Source organism: Panthera pardus, unplaced genomic scaffold (assembly GCF_024362965.1).
Source record: "Panthera pardus isolate Hobbes unplaced genomic scaffold, ASM2436296v1 HiC_scaffold_13, whole genome shotgun sequence".
Classification (NCBI taxonomy): Eukaryota; Metazoa; Chordata; class Mammalia; order Carnivora; family Felidae; genus Panthera; species Panthera pardus.
In genome coordinates, this window is record NW_026526688.1 from 145,995,495 (window position 1) to 146,012,167 (window position 16,673).

General features: G+C 39.8%; 1 protein-coding gene across 3 annotated transcripts in view; it reads left to right on the forward strand.

Annotated features, from left to right (window-relative positions):
• The first annotated feature begins 3,680 nt into the window (after positions 1-3,680).
• LOC109277885 (cytochrome c oxidase assembly protein COX18, mitochondrial) overlaps positions 3,681-16,673 on the forward strand; it is an 82,150-nt gene continuing 69,157 nt past the window's right edge. Inside the window, exons 1-6 of one of the 3 annotated variants that reach the window (XM_019467832.2) lie at positions 3,682-4,195; positions 5,351-5,451; positions 7,933-8,096; positions 9,059-9,183; positions 10,948-11,055; positions 13,887-16,615. In XM_019467832.2, the coding sequence (XP_019323377.2) occupies positions 3,854-4,195; positions 5,351-5,451; positions 7,933-8,096; positions 9,059-9,183; positions 10,948-11,055; positions 13,887-14,060 (1,014 nt within the window). In that variant the 5' untranslated portion in view covers positions 3,682-3,853 and the 3' untranslated portion in view covers positions 14,061-16,615. Of the gene's footprint in view, positions 4,196-5,350; positions 5,452-7,932; positions 8,097-9,058; positions 9,184-10,947; positions 11,056-13,886; positions 16,616-16,673 lie in introns of those variants that run through there. The other 2 variants (XM_019467833.2, XR_008421754.1) reach the window with 2 other exon arrangements.

Here is a 16,673-nt window from a genome sequence, read left to right on the forward strand (position 1 = left end):
TAGACTAAAGAGGGAAATTCAAAATCACAAAGCTTCTTCAGAGCCTCTGTTTTATTTCATCTATTTTTCACATTGAGTTTTTCAGAAACACTCTCATTCCTGCAGATCTGCCAGTACAGAACTTTTGCAATGCCAAGTAGTGTAACGCACACCCTCAGAAAGCAGAGGCTACTCTGCTGTCCACCATTTTGGCCTATGAAAGATGTGGTAGGAGATAGCAGGGAAACCTGTATACATCCCACTGATCAATGCTTGCTTCAACAAGTCCCAACACTCAACTAACTGGTGTTATTTCCAGGGGATGAATTTAGGATGAGAGCTTCATTAGTGCTTTAATGTGACTTAACTGTGTTACTTACATGATTGCAAAACTACTGTCACTTGTATTTTGGGTGAGTAAAGAGTGTGCAACTATGGCTTGACATAAATAAGAGTTCTGTAATGTGACAGAATACATGACTAATAGATGTGTTATAAGAGGTTTCATATTAGACTTCTACCTTTAAATGCATTCACACTTTTGAAAGCTGAAAGCCAATTTTGCATACTCAGTACTTAAGAACCATGATAAGAAAGATGAGAGGATGTTTTTCTTTAAAAAATTTTTTTTATGTTTGTTTATTTTTGAGAGAGGGTGAGCATGAACGGGGGAGGGGCAGAGAGAGAAGGAGACACAGAATCCAAAGCAGGCTCCAGGCTTTGAGTTGTCGGCACAGAACTTGATGCAGGGCTTGAACTCACAAGTTGTGAGATCATGACTTAAGCGAAGTTGGACGCTTAACCGATTGAGCCACCCAGGTGCCCCAAAGATGTTTTTTGACAGAGAGAAGCTAATTTTACATTATGTAGCTTTGGTTTTGAAAAGCAATGCATTAAGTAAGTAGAGGAAAAAAAGAAATTCAACCTAAATCTGATTCCAAGAGGTCACTTTAACAATTTCTTATGAAAATACCTTTTAAAGGTTCTTTTGTCAAACATTTCAAAAGGCATATTTGGAAAATGAGAAAAGTACAAATATACAGTTTATGTGTGTAAATAGCCTATATTCAAATTTTGACCCCACTCCTGTGTTCAGCACTGATGGGTAAGAATTTCAGAAACTGCAGAAAGAAAATGAAAGTCTGTTTTTAAGGAGCTTAAAGTTAAAAAAAATAGTGTGTGACATAGTGAAGACAAGAATATTATAGGCTAATTATAAGCTAATTATAAATGTTGAACTTTTAAAAAGTGTTCTGGTATGTTGTGCAAGTTCATTTGCAGTGTTAGAATTGACAAGATTTCATTTGGTTTGCTAGGTGTTTGTATGGTCATTTCATACTGTATTCTGCAACTCAAAAGATACAAGTTACCACAGTGTTGGATAACCAGTACATACATACACATCAGTGCTAACACTCTACTTTTGTATTGGGCTTTTTATTTTATTTTATTTTTTTTAAGATTTTATTTTTTACGTAATCTCTACATCCAATGTGGGGCTTGAATTTACAACCCGGAAATCAAGAGTTGTACACTCCACGGACTGAGCCAGCAGGAACTCCTGTATTGGGCTTTATAATCGACAAATACTTCCCCCCCCCCCAACATGCTTTACCAAGTAGATAAGTTTCGATCACCTCTAATAAATGAATGTTAGTATATGTGAAATTAGTAGAAAAATATCCATAAATTTTATTTAGATCACAATATTGAAGCTTACAGTAGCAACACTTTAAAGTGAGAATATGTGACACCAATATGTATCCGAAAAGGTGGACCTCATCAACTCCGTGTCTTCTGCATATTAAAAGGTCAGAGTACCTAGCTTAAGTGCTACTGTGGAAGGACCAATTTCCAATGACATCAGTTCTCTGGAAGGAGAGGAACGCAGCATCATAGAATTTGCTTCTTTATTCCCACAATCTTTAGGTGAAGATATTTCCATTTAAAATTCGTTTCCACTTAAAATCAGTAGTGAGTAGCAACCAGTTGTTTCTTATTTACCTTAAGTAGAGTGGTACCTTAGTTTTTTTTTTTTGTTTTTCCTTTTAAAAAGGAACATCTTAGGGGCGCCTGGGTGGCTCAGTCAGTTAAGCATCCAACTTTGGCTCAGGTCATGATCTCCCAGTTTGTGAGTTTGAGCCCCGCATCGGCTCTGTGCTGACAGTGTGGAGCCTGCTTGGGATTCTCTCTCTCCTTCTCTCTGCCCCATTCGCACTCCCTCTCTCTGTCTAAATAAATAAATAAACAAGTTTTAAAAAATTTTAAAAAGGAACATGTACATATAGCATAAGTTGGGATTTGTGTGTTGAAACATTTCAAAATTCATGTAGGTGCAAAATTTGTAACTGCAGTTTGACATTACCCCAACATTTGTTGGAGGCTTGTTTTAACCAACATTTTACTCTACACAACACAATTTGGGGCCTAGGACTAGGAGTAACCCCTATGTGAGTAAACTCCTTCGCGTCATTCCAGTTTGTGTGTACTGTTGTCAGGAACACAAAACTAAAAACTAGTCCGTGTAGATTTAGCCTATTCCTTCTTCTTTTTTTTTTTTTTTTTTTTTTTTTTATTTTTGGGACAGACAGAGAGAGACAGAGCATGAACGGGGGAGGGGCAGAGAGAGAGAGGGAGACACAGAATCGGAAACAGGCTCCAGGCTCCGAGCCATCAGCCCAGAGCCTGACGCGGGGCTCGAACTCACGGACCGCGAGATCGTGACCTGGCTGAAGTCGGACGCTTAACCGACTGCGCCACCCAGGCGCCCCATAGCCTATTCCTTTTAACCCGAAGACACAATGTTACTGTTGAGGCTCTTGAACGTTTCTATAGGATACATGTAAACTAGTAAAGAATACACCGTGCTGCCAGTGATAACCCCTCTTAAGTAATGAGACTGTCTTAATAAAGTTTTGCTCTTTATAATGGAAGATAAAATGACACTCAGTTTGCAGTTGGGCTTGAAAATGTTAATTGGAACAGGTAAACCAATTAAATCTTTGTACTGTAGATAGAACTATGCCTAGTACGTAATGGATGCTCATTAAAACTCAGGGTCAGCCAGAAACACATGCCTTTCTCCAAGCAGGCATTTCGGCAGTATAATCTATTTCAGTAAGTAGCAGAAGCAATCAGGTTGCACGTAAAGAGGTGGGGGACTACCCTCTCTGGTCACAAAAACCACCCACCCAGTCTTTCCACTAAAATCACACAATCGGTTTGAAAGTGAAAAAGAATAGGGACGCCTGGGTGGCTCAGTCCGTTAAGTGTCCAACGGGGCTCAGGTCGTGATCTCCTGGTTTGTGAGTTCAAGCCTCCCATCGGGCTCTGTGCTGACAGCTCAGAGCCCGGAGCCTGCTTCGGATTCTGTGTACCCCTCTCTCTCTGCCCCTGCCCTGCTCGCACTCTGTCTCTCAAAAAAGTGAATAAATGTTAAAAAACAAACAAACAAACAAACACAAAAAACCTGCTAAACTGTAAAGGAATGGAAAGGCTCACGCCTTACACCGACTTAAAAGGCGAGGGCGCCTAGAGACAGCCCGGTCCCGCCCAGGGCAGCAGGCCCCGCCCCCGGCTCTACAATTCCGGTCCAGCGTCTGAGACGCTCCAAGCCAGCAGCGGGAAAGTTTTGTGTCTGCGCAGGAGGCCTGCCCGGTGCCGCGTGGGAAAGGCGGGACTTTCCTACCTCCTGCGTCATCCCCAGTGCGACGCAAGACGTCACTGGCTTGAACGGGAAGGTCAATAGTAGTGCAGCGAGCGCCCGTTTTTCGCCTTGGGTTTCCGGCGCGTGCGCTTGGCGGTCTAGGTGCCGCGGATCGTAGTCCGATTCTAACCTCTGATGCCCGTGTTTTAGCTCAGCCCCGGCGCCCACATGCTGTGCCGGCTTGGCGGTAGGTGGCTGCGGCCGCTGCTTGCACTGCAGTTAGGAGTCCGGGTCCCGCCTCTTGCGCCAACCTCGACGGGCGGCATTAAGCACTCTGCTCTGCCCGCTTGGGCCGTGGCGTCAGTCTCCGCAGTGGGCTCTGGCGGCCCTGGCAGCTGGTACGAGGCCCTGGCCACGTCGGCGCCGGTGCAAGGCGCGGAGGAGGTGCTACTCGGCGTGCACACCGCCACGGGTCTGCCCTGGTGGGCCTGCATCGGCCTCACCACCGTGGCTCTGCGCGGCGCCGTCACTCTACCCCTGGCCGCCTACCAGCACTACATCCTGGCCAAGGTGAGGGCCACCTGCACCCTGCGCATCAGCTTCGGCGGTGAAGGGTGGTAGACGTCTACCGGGGGCTTAAAATCCCTGGCTGCCGCCGGAGTGCTTAATGTAAATCATCGTGACCGCCTTCTTTGCTAAGAAATTTAACTAGCACTGGATATGGAATTGAGAGATGTCTGGTGATATGTGTACTTGTCATGTCGTTTACCCTGCTGGGTTTGTGCTCCAAGCCCAAGTGGTTGCTGCTGCTTGCTGCTAGAGAATGAGAGAAGTAAAAGAATTAGCAGAAGAAGTTGTGTGGAGAAACCTGTAAATTTGCCGTCTTAAAGGTTGTAGTAGCCTGTATGCCTGCAGCATCTTTTGTCTCCGAGTATTCCAGTTCACCTTATTGAAAACAACTACTAAACTAGCGATTTGCAAACTTGATTCCTTATTCAGGCCGTGCTGCCTACAACTCGGGTTAGTCGCAGCCACATGACCTTCAGTGTTTCGTTATTTTTTCTGTGGAATCAGGTAGTAATGCCTTCCTGGCCTACTTCACAGTGTTATGATATCAAATCAAATACTGTAGGTTAAAGTGCTTTGAAAGCAAAATATTATTCAAATGGGAAACTTCAAAAATAATGTCTTAACGTGTTTTCAAATAATTATTGAGGATGTGGAGACCCGGAAACAAAGGAAATTATCACCATTAAGACAGTGACGTGCTGTACAGAATTAACACAGAACAGAAATAAATACAAACTTTTTGTGGCTCTGTCGCTGTCACAGAGCGTATTAAAGACTCTTAATTAATAGACTTCTGTTTTCTCAGTTTACATTATTGGAAAATCCAGGAGTGAAACATTCTAGGATTCAGTTCTTATTTAATCCTTATAATAATTCTGTGAGGTAGGTGTTGTTAAACATTTTATATTATGAGAAAACAGGGTTTTACAGCTTAAGTAACTTGCCTGAAATCACATGGCTAAGAGTATGAGCTGGAATTTGAAATTTGGTTGTAACTGAAGATTTCTTAAGCAAATTAACATCTTCTGCTTAGACTTAAATTTTCTTGAGATGATCAGTAAACCACATTTCTGAGTGAGTTAGAGGACTATTATGAGTGGTTATGGATAAGATCCTTTATGTGCTCATAACAAATTCTACGTTTTCTTTAGCTAGGTGGAAAATTTGCAGCCAGAAATAAAAAACATTGCAAGGCATCTTAACCAAGAAATTGCAGTTCGTGCAAATCAGTTGAAATGGTCCAAAAGAGCTGCAAGGTGAGCTAATTCTGTGCATATAGACCTACATGTGTATGTATATATATACATACACTTACATACATCCCCAAATTGTGTCTGTGATTATGTTAATTAGAGGTTTGAGTATTCTGTAGCTGTAGCAGCAAAGTAGTTCTTTCACTCTTTAATATTTTAATGTGTTTGTGTGGTATGACAGTTTTATATAGTGGACTGAAAGCAAGAAGTAGAGAAACAAAGAGCAAGTTCCTTCTTGAGGGACTCCAGCCTCCTGAAAAAGACCGATAATCAAATAATGACATAACAATTATAAAAAAGGTTATGTACAAGTTCGGTCATCATGGAAAGTCAGGGAAGGCTTCACAGGATGAAGGTACCGTGCCAGTCTGTTGGAAGTTTAGTCAGCAAATGATACAGAATATTTATACACTTGACTGTTTTGGAAAGAAAGGTACAGCAGACAATAACCCACAAGAAGGGGGAGGTAGAAAATGTGAATGTGTGAATGCCAGGTTAGAAGAAATTAGATAGCCAAGGTGCTGTCTGTCCACTGTGGTTACCCTGTGTAGTTGTCTGCCTGGGCTCTTAGCCCTTAGAAAGTGCTTGAATGGGCTGCAATTCTATGCCTGCACTCAGCCACTGGGAACTTCTAAGTCCTGCTTCAGTCAGCCTAAGTTACTACTTAGTCAAATTCTGGTCTTTACTAGACTAAGTGTTCACCGGTTCACAGCAATGAGAAAAATAAGGGTTTTTATTATGAGTATATGATGTATATATGGTTGTTCATATATTTTTACCTATATGGGTAGACATTTGCCTACTATTTTCAACATGAAATTGCTTCCCTCTTCACTTAGTGTTGAAAATTTGGAAAGACCTGCCATTTATTTTTATTTCAGAGAGAGAGAGAGCAAGCAGGGGAGAGGGGCAGAGGGAGAGAGAGAGTCTCAAGCAGGCTCCACACGCAGTGCAGAGTCTGACTCGGGACTGGATCCTGCAACCCTGGGGTCATGACTTGAATTGAAATCAAGAGCCAGATGTTCAACCGACTGAGCCACCCAGGTGCCACAGAAAGACCTGACATTTAAAAAAATCATTGTGGTAGCTTAATATCTTTACTTGATAAACTTAACAGTGTTTAAGTTTTATTGATCAGAGAAATCTAAGGACAACAAATCTAGGCCAAAATAACAGATTCATAGCTGCTCATCTGAGTTATAAATGCAGCCTAGACAAGCCTGATACCTTGCTTATGCGGTACTGGCAGAATGATTTTCCAGATACATCCTCACACAGATAGATGACTTTCTAGAAAGACACATCTGAGGGTTTCCTGCATTTTCAATGGAACTGAGTCTTGAAGGGTAAAAGTGAGTTTGTCAGGTGGATAGCCAGGTAAGTGGACTGTCCACGAAGATGATTTAATGACTTCCAAAAGCATGCTGATGTAGAAGTCTGATATATTGGATAGCCTATGTCATTTAGGCACCAGAATATATAGGTGTGTGTAAAAGAGTAACAAAAAATAAAGTTCAAACCGTAGGCAGAGTCTAAATTACAAAGCCTGGGATATCTGTGTACTGTCTTAATGTAATACTACACTATAATTGTGTTACCTTCAAGCGTATTAAATGTCTACCTTGTACAAAAACCTGCTACAAGAGAATTAGAGATGAGTAAGACCCAACAGTTGACCTTCAAGGAGACTTTGATCTAGAAAGTGGGACTTAAGGCAAGAGCAAGAATAACTAATAGGATTAACAGAGAAACATGAAGAAAATCTTCATGAAAGAATTGAGGGGCACCTGGGCGGCTCAGTCAGTTACACGTCCGACTTCGGCTCGGGTCATGATCTCAGTTTGTGAATTTGAGCCCTGCGTCAGGCTGTGTGCTGACAGCTCAGAACCTGGAGCCTGCCTTGGATTCTGTGTCTCCTCTCTCTGCCCCTCCCATGTTCATGCTCTGTCTCTCTGTCTCTCAATAATAAATAAACGTTAATAAAAAATTAAAAAGAAAAAGGATTGAAGAATGGAGACCATTTTAACAGGTCAAGAACCTGTTACATATTACAGAAGCACATTGCTATAAAAGGTATATTCAGAGATCAAGTAATTGAGCTTGCCTGGAAGGGAGGGATTTTAGTTAAATGTGCTTTCACCTTTAGAATTTCTGGTACAGACTGGTCAGACCATGTCAGTAGTGAAATTTCACTTGTTAAAACCTAATTGGCCAAAGACCATCAGAGACAAAGCTTATAATCCGACAATGTCAGATTTATCAGATTGTTCTATAATTTGTGTACATTGCTAGAGAATTTTCAGTAAAAGGCCTTATTTGCCTTTTGTTAGGCAACCCCTTAATATAGCCTATGAGAACTAAAAATCCTGCACAAAACTTAAGCTAATAACCACAACATGGGTGTGTTTGTACTATGGGTATGAAGCACTGTTAGTCAAATGACATTTTCTCCTTTCCCTTTTTTTCCCTCTTCCTTCAAACTAGACTCACTTATCTAAAGAATATGCGGAGGCTTGTTTCAGAGCTGTATGTTCGGGACAACTGCCACCCTTTCAAAGCCACTGTGTTGGTCTGGATTCAGTTTCCAATGTGGATCTTCATGTCCATTGCCCTCCGGAATTTTAGCACAGGAGCAACACATTCAGAAGGTAGTTATTATAGAAGTCTCTTTCCCCCAAATAAGTTCTCTAACAATGTTTTTGTACTCAAAAAACAAAAACAAAATGTGAAAAATCCCTATACTTTTTATAATTAGTATATTGTCACCATCTTTCTTACAAGGGTATAGGTTTTAAAATATCACGTATTAGCTAACTAGCCATGTTGAGAAAACAAATGAATATAGAAAGGACAATAGTAATAGAATTGACCCTTGAACAACACAGGTTTGAACTGGGCAGATCCACTTATAGGTGGGTTTTTTACAGTACGGCACCATACATGTATTTTCTTTTCATTATGATTTTCTTAATAACGTTTTCTTTTCTCTAGCTTTATTGTAAGAATTCAGTATATGATACTTGGGTTATAGGTAAGGCTTCCAGACAACAATAGGCTTTCAATAGTTAAGTTCTTGGAGAGCCAAAAGTTATACACAGATTTTCAGCTGCTCGGAGGGTCGGCACCCCTAAGCCCTGAGTTGTTTAAGGGTCAACTGTACTTCTTCATGGAAGTCATAATAAATTTAGTGTTATAATTCCATGATTACGTTTTCTGGCCAAGAATTTCTTCTGTTTATAAAATTAAGAGATCAGAAAAGTTTTCACAGTTATGAATGTAACCATTAATTAAGAAACCGTATAATGAAAGCATGTATTTTTTACTTTCATTTAAAGGCATTTCTAACCAGAAAGTAATCTGAACAGAAAGAAAGTAGCCTATGGACAAATAATTATACAAACACAAGTCTGAAAGAGTGCTGCTACTCTATGCTCCTACAACTGTTTGCTACAGAGAGCTTTCTCAGCACAGGAAGGACTAGTTTATGTTGTGGAATGAAAACGAATGAAAGCAATACATGTCTTCAGTGTGAAAGACCCCTTATTTGAATTAGACTACTTATGTCTTGTGTATTTCTTCCTGCTATGTTTTATTTATGAAACTGTTTTAGCAGGTTTTTCTGTTCAGGAACAGTTGGCTAATGATGGGATCCTGTGGTTTCATGACCTCACTGCACTAGATTCCACTTGGATTCTGCCTATCTCTGTTGGTGTCATCAATTTACTAATAGTGGAGGTCAGTGGTTTTAAATGAGATTTGTTTGCCATTGGAATCATTGAGATTTTTGTTGCTGTTGCACCATTTGAATTGTTGGTGATAGCTCTGAGCTAGAATTGAGATTCCTTGGTTTCTGGTCATAGATCAGACATTGGCAAACTCTGTCTGTTTTAAGCCAGTTCCTTAATCTCTCTGGGGGGCCACATGCTTATAATTAAAATGGAGGAGCTGAATTAGAACACTTCCAAAGTCTCTTTCACCTTTACAATGATCTGAATCTAATACATACAATTTTGTGATTAGTTTTTGGTAAAGAGAGTAATTAAGATACTTATCAATCTGGTTTTATTCTTCCAGTAGGTTGGCAATTTGTGTATATATTTAAAATGTAAATTTGTAAGCAGGAAACACCATATCTGATTGTCATTTTTTAGCTGTATGACCCTAGAAAAGTTAGAACTTAGCTTTATATGATGGAGTGGAAAAATACAGATATACAAAATATGAATTGTCAACTATGTCTCACCTTTATCCCATGCTGTGTTACTCAGCAGTTTAGGGAAAGCAAGCTTTTAGTTGTATGAGGAGCTGTTCTCAGACTTTGAGTAGGACATAGTCTCTTTGAACTGGAACAAACCTTAGAAATGATCTTTAGAACTTCAGTTGAGATCTCACAGACCTGTCACTGGTCTCTGTTTGGGGAATCTAAAATACCATCCTAAAATGATGGTACTCTAATATCTTGGGTTAAAATTTCTTGAGAAAAGACTCCATGTGTAGTCTAAGTGTTTTCCTAAGATCACCTAGCACAATCCTATGAATGTGGTTGGTACTTAGTGAATATTTGTTAGAACGAAAGAAGTGGTAAACACAAGGTCACAGTGAATTAATGTCAATCCTTAGTCTTTCCTTTTAGTGACGAATGACCCGGTATATATAAGTTTACAAAAACTTATTTTTTATTTTTTTAATTTTAGAGAGAGGGAGGGAGAGTGCGAACCGGGGAGAGGGACAGAGGGAGAAAAGAGAGTCTTATGCAGGCTCAACGCTCCATGCGGAGCCCAATGCAATGATCTCATGACCCTGGGACCATGACTTGAGCTGAAGTCATGAGTCGGATGCTCAACCAACTGAGACACCCAGACACCCCAAGAAAATTTATTCTTACTTAATATACACCATGTGGCAGGCACTGTTGTAAGCAATTTACATGAATTAACTTATTTAATTCTTAGAATAATCCTGTGATGTAGCAACTAATATTACCCCAGTTTTAAGTTAGAAAAAGTGAGGTACAGAAAGGTTAAGTAACTTGTACAAAGTCACATAACCACTAAATGCAGGGCTGTTCACATGAATCTAGACAGTTTGGATGTAGATTCTGTGTTCGCAGTTATTACACTATGCTGCCTCTTAAGTAATTCATAAATCATAACTGCTTTTCCTAGCCTGGTTCTCCCCTTATTCCATGGAGCCAGATTACAAACCTTTGAAGTACCTATTAAGTTCCTTCTTTATGCCAGGCACTGTATGTAGGTGCCAAAACAAGGGTAGTGATTCATACATAGTACCTATCTTGAAAGGACTTTCAGTCTTACGATCTTTAAAAAAAAAACACAGATGATCAACTATATACATTTATCAGTGTTTTATTTTTAACTTTTTTGCTTCTATTAAAATATATGTAGGTGGAGGTCAGTCAAAAATCAGGTTGTATTTTAAAGCTTGTCTAATTTAATATGCTTAATACTCATTGTGTGTGTTTATATTCTACTCTCTCAGATTTTTGCTCTGCAAAAAACTGGAATGTCTCGTTTTCAGACGTATATTACGTACTTCGTTCGTGCAGTGTCAGTGTTGATGATTCCAGTTGCTGCAACAGTACCTTCAGTGAGTAAGCACCGGCATTGTGGGTAGTGTGCTAAATCCTCTCTGTGCATAGCTTACACTGGCTAGGATTCTGCCTCTTTTTTTTAATGTTTAGTTATTTTTGAGAGAGAGGAAGAGAGATCTGAAATGGGCTCTGCTCCGACAGCAGAGAGCTCCACATAGGGCTCGAACTCATGAACCATGAGATCATGACCTGAGCCGAAGTCTGACACTTAACTGATTGAGCCATCCAGGTGCCCCAGGATTCATCCTCTTCTATTGAGCTTCATTTGACTAAGTCCCTTACTGGTTTCCAGGTTTCTGTAGTAATTAATCTATCACCAAGTGACACTCGAATATTTCTTGGGTTGGTTAATCTTCCTCTGTGTGAAAGTGAGTTAGCTGTCAACTCTGTTTCTTTTTTTTTTTCAGTCTTATACAGCGCTGTGAACATAGTATTTGCTCTGTTTAATTAGTTGAAATATTGAATTCCTTCTGTCTACATAGACTGGGCCAAGGAATTTAGCTCTTAAAAAAGAAACAAAACTTCATGCTGAGTCCATAATGGCTCATATATAATATCGCTTAACCTCATAAAAATTCAGTGGGATAGGTACATCTGTCCCCATTTACATGTCATTACACTCTGATAGAAATGGAAAAAAATAGTTAACGTTTGCAGTTATTTCCTATTTTCAGCCTTTGTTTATTTCCCAATGAAACTTTAGTGCAAAGAGGGCAAAAGCTGTATTTGGCATTATCTCTGTCTTTGCTGAGGGCCAACACATAGACCATGAAGTAGAAGTCATTTGTGGGTGGTATGTAAAGTTATATCTGCATATATGAAAGTACTTCATTATCCTAAGAATCTGAACCGGTATGTTTTTAGCATCAAAAATATATTTTTAAAGCTGTCCCTTGGCCATAATACTGTCACTAATCCTGTGTAAAATAAGTAAGTCTCCACATTTCTAAAATAGACATCGTAATGTCTGTGAGAAGTAATGAAATAGCAACAAGTGCTTATTATGGTACTTTTCATGTAATAGTAATGTTGTAAAATACCCTGTGAAAATAGAATAGTACAGAGTCATCGCATTTCTGGGGGAAAATAATACCAGTTATAACTAAGGAAACTCCCTGGTCAAATAAGATAGGAGCAGTGAGTTTTCCGTGAGGGATTGGGTTTGAAATGGGTGACAGATCTACAAAGCAATGTCTTAAGTACCCAAAAGTTTATTCTCTCCAATATAGGAAATTCAGAGTTAGGCAGTTTGGGGTAGAGCTGGTATAGCAGCTGCGTGAAGATAGGAGAAACCCATCCACCTTCTCTCCCTGTGTTCCATCATCCACAGCCTGTAATTTCTATCTGTAAGGCCACGGGATGGTCATGATGGCTGCTGGAGCTTATCTTGCAGGATTGGTAAAAGGGTGCTTCAAGTGCAGTTATCCTCTTTAAGGAGCCTTGCCAGAAGTCACACCCAACACTTGTGCTTACGTCTGACTTACATGGGTCATAACCTAATTGCAGAAGAGGCTGGCAAGTAGTCTTTTTTTTTTTTTTTTAAGATAGCAGTATACCCAGCTAAAAAAGAGAAGTTTATTACTAAGGAAGAATTATTCTTAGTAGGCAATTTCAGGGTAGTTTTTGTGTCCTGGGTAAGTTCAGATGATGATGATTGCCAGTATTTATTTGATATTGACCTTGTGCCAGGCACTGTTTTAAATGGCTTACATATTTTAGCTCATATAATTCATCCAGTGTGCACTGAAGTGGGTGCCATTATAATCTCCACTTTAGTGATGAGGAAACAGGCACAGAGAGGGTAAGTAACTCACCCAAGGTCACTCATTTATTAAGTGATACTTAACATCTCTTAAGTATCTAAGGCACATCCAGGCAGTTTGGCTCCTGCTCATAACTACTATGCTAATCTCCTTTGAGGATGTATTACGTTCTGCCCCTAAGAATTTACTTTGGAACAAAGGCAGGTAGGTCACCTACTGTGCTTAGCAGTCTCTGTAAGTTATCACATTTTTTCCCCCCCAGCAACCTTCTGAAGTAGGTATAGTTCAGTTCCCATTTTATAGATGAGGAAACTGAAACAGAAGGAAAATAACTTCCCCAAAGTCAAATAAATGGAATTCAGATTCAGGCAGTTCTACTCCGGGACCTGGACTAAACCACCATGGGGTCATGCCCCTGGAGCCTGATCACATTCTGATGCCAAAGAAAAGTTTGGAACAGGGATGTATGTATGGGAATATTTTGAGAGGCTACAGAACTTAGCCCTTGACCTAAATAAGTCACCCTGGATGGAAGTACAAGAGAAAGTGGAAGAGAGACTCTCTGACAAAGGCTAAGATGCTACATTCCTGACTAAGAAACTAATTACTGGGGACATTATTTATAGACGATAGATCACTGTGTGGAGGGAAATGGGATCCAGGGAGCCTGAATGGCTGTGCCCCACAGTACCCTACCTCCAGTACAGCAGCTTGTCAGGACTCTTGTTGGGGGAAAAGTGTGCTGTATTGCCAAAGAAGGGAGGTGACATCTGTCTTGAATCTCTGCCTGGGAGATGCTCTCTGTCACCCACTTTCTATCATGAATACCTCTCCTTTTGCTTTCTTTTCACTTTTTGGTCCTTTCAGCCTCCTTTCTTACTTACTAGATTCATGACAGGTATCTAATAGCCACTACAGGTCTTGCTCAGTCTGGTGCACTGCTATTTGCACTGCTATTTACAGAGATTGTAATTTTCCTTTTTTATTGCCTGTCTGTCTCTGGACGTCAGTGTTCTTGGAGAATGGAGAAGCACTAACGTTCACGTCCTTTCTTCTCTTTACAGTCCATTGTCCTCTACTGGTTGTGCTCCAGCTTCATGGGCCTTTCACAGAACTTGCTGCTGCGTTCTCCCAGGTTTCGCCGACTTTGCCGAATACCATTGACCAAGTCAGATTCAGACACTCCTTATAAGGACCTCTTTGCTGCCTTTTACGCCAAGTTCATTTCAAGAACATGAGAGGCTTTCCAGTAATTTTGAAACAATTGGAAGTATAACTATCACACTACATTTAAGTTTAGAAATTCAGATGTGATTTAATTTGTCTTTATTTAAAATCATGAATTGTGTGAAGTACTGTGGGTTAAGATATAATACAAAAGTAGAATCAAAGTGTCTGGTTCTGCTTATAAAATTACAACTTGCTAGAGGTGCCAAAACTTTGGAAAACAGGATTAGATACTGAATGATGTTAAATTACACTGACCAATCTCATACATTAAAGTTTTTTAAAGTAAGAGAATCCAGTGAGGTGATTCTTAAAATTTTGGTGGTGTGGAGGATCATAGACCCGTTTGCACATCTGCTAAAGCTATGGTTTTCTTTTCAGACAAATCCTGGAACTCACAGTATGGGGGCCTTCATTGACAACCCCTCTGCCCCACACCAAGGCTCTCTGGTGATTTCCTGGTTGAGAACTCTTATTCTCATGGAACATACAATGATGAGTTAATGTGTGACTTTTAAAAAATGGACTTAAGATACATGCAGTAGAGTAGTCCATACAAGAAAGTACCTAATATGGTAGGTGATCTTGCCTTAAGACCTGCTCTGAAAAAATACGAAACGGGTACATTCCTTTTTCTATAATTTAAGACGTCTGGAATAGAGTACAGCACTAAGTATTGCTAGAGCCCAGAGTGGAAAATCTTAAGCATTCAGTTTATTTAGTCAAAGGAAGAAAACTGGAATGGTGGCTACCTATTGTGGATGTGATTTTATAAACTTTTTTATTTGGAAGATTAAGTACTCTAATGGGTTTATTATGGTAGACATATAGGTGAAATTAACAGGTAGGATAAATGGTAGATCCAGTTGTTTGATTTGAAAAGATGATAAAACTAATTGTGGAATAATTTGACAGTTACTTAGGAAGGTGATAAATTGTAAGTTTTCATTAAGTTGGAATGCGAATACAATCCGAGATGCCCTGCCATCCCATCTCATGTTTTACAATAAAGTAAAAACTAAAGCAAAATCAATTCTTTCTTAAATAATGTCTATTACATCTTAGCCATTTTGGTTGCCACCTAATTGAGAATTTAGAGGTAGCATTTAGGATCTGGTTTTCTTTTCTTGACTTCCCAGTCCTGGGTTGTGACTGCCCTATTGATGGAACTGTCTTTCTAATCATAGTGAAGGAATTGAAACATATGTACAGTCAGTCCTCATTATTCACAGATTTTGTATTTGCCAATTTGCCTACTCGCTAAAATTTATTTGTGACTCAAATCAGTACAATGCTTTTGATGCCACAGAGTGGCAAAAAAATTGAGTCATTCGAGGTACATGTTCCCAGCTAGGTCAGATAAGGCAACACTGTGCCTTCTTGTTTCAGCTTTCATACTATATAACCAAGTGTCCTTTACTTGGTCTATTTAGTGCTATGTTTTTTCTCATTTTTGTGCTTTTTGTTGGTGATTTCGCTATTTAAAATGGCCTCCAAGTGTTGTCATACTGAAGTGCTGTCTAGGGGCGCCTGGGTGGCTCAGTCGGTTAAGCGTCTGACTTTTGCTCAGGTCATGATCTCGCAGTTCATGAGGTCGAGCCCCATGTCAGGCTCTCTGCAGTTAGCAGGAGCCTGTTTCAGATCCTCTTGTCTCCCTCTCTCTCTGCCCCTCCCCATCTTGTACGCTCGCGCTCTCTCCCTCTCTCCCTCTCTCTTTCCCTCTCCCTCCCTCCCTCCCTCACCTCTCTCAAAAATAAATAGATATTTAAAAACAAGTCAGTCAATCAATGAAGTGCTAGCTGGTTTTCCCAAGCACAAGAATGCTGTGATGTTCCTTAAGGGGAAAATACCTACATTAAATAAACTTCGTTCAGGCATGAATTATGGTGCTTTGGCCATGAGTTTACTGTTAATGAATCAGCAATATATTTTATTGAGTTGACAAAAACGTGACAAGAGGCTTGCGGGAACATGACCCTTTTTTTTCTCTTGGAGCAATGGTTTATGTTCACTAAGTCAGTTTTTGTGGTAACTTTGTAGAATATAACAAGAATTGACTTTCTGTAATGTGCAATCAAGGAAGCAGAGGCAGAAATGGGTATGGTAGTTGTATTATAGCAAAAAGAGGAAAGGGAGTTTGAAATATTGGAACAAGTTGACTCTTTGCATGTGTATCATTGTGTACTGATACATACATTTTTCTCATAATGGGGTGAAGGAATTCAGCCCTCTTTCCCCATCTTACTCTAAGAAGTTGTCACTTTCTGAAAGTAAGAAATAAAGGAATGCTGTAACTCCCTTTTCCAGTAGGTGAATCTGCTTTCATGAGCATGCTTTTCCTTGTTTACTCTGATTCCTCTTGATTTCTAAATATATACTTAACATCTTTTTTCATATAGATATAATTTCCTATTGCTCTCCCATTTTCCGACTTCTTGAATTGCTGTTACAATGTATGTAAGTTTATTTAAGAATATTTCTCCCAGATCTCAAAATAATTTCTGATAGGGTTGGAGGTAGCTGGGATCTTGGAAAATACTCATGAATAAAGAAAACTGATACATTATGAACAGAGTTGAATTAGTCACCTGACTTCAGGCTGGTAAATATTCCTCTCATTTCTT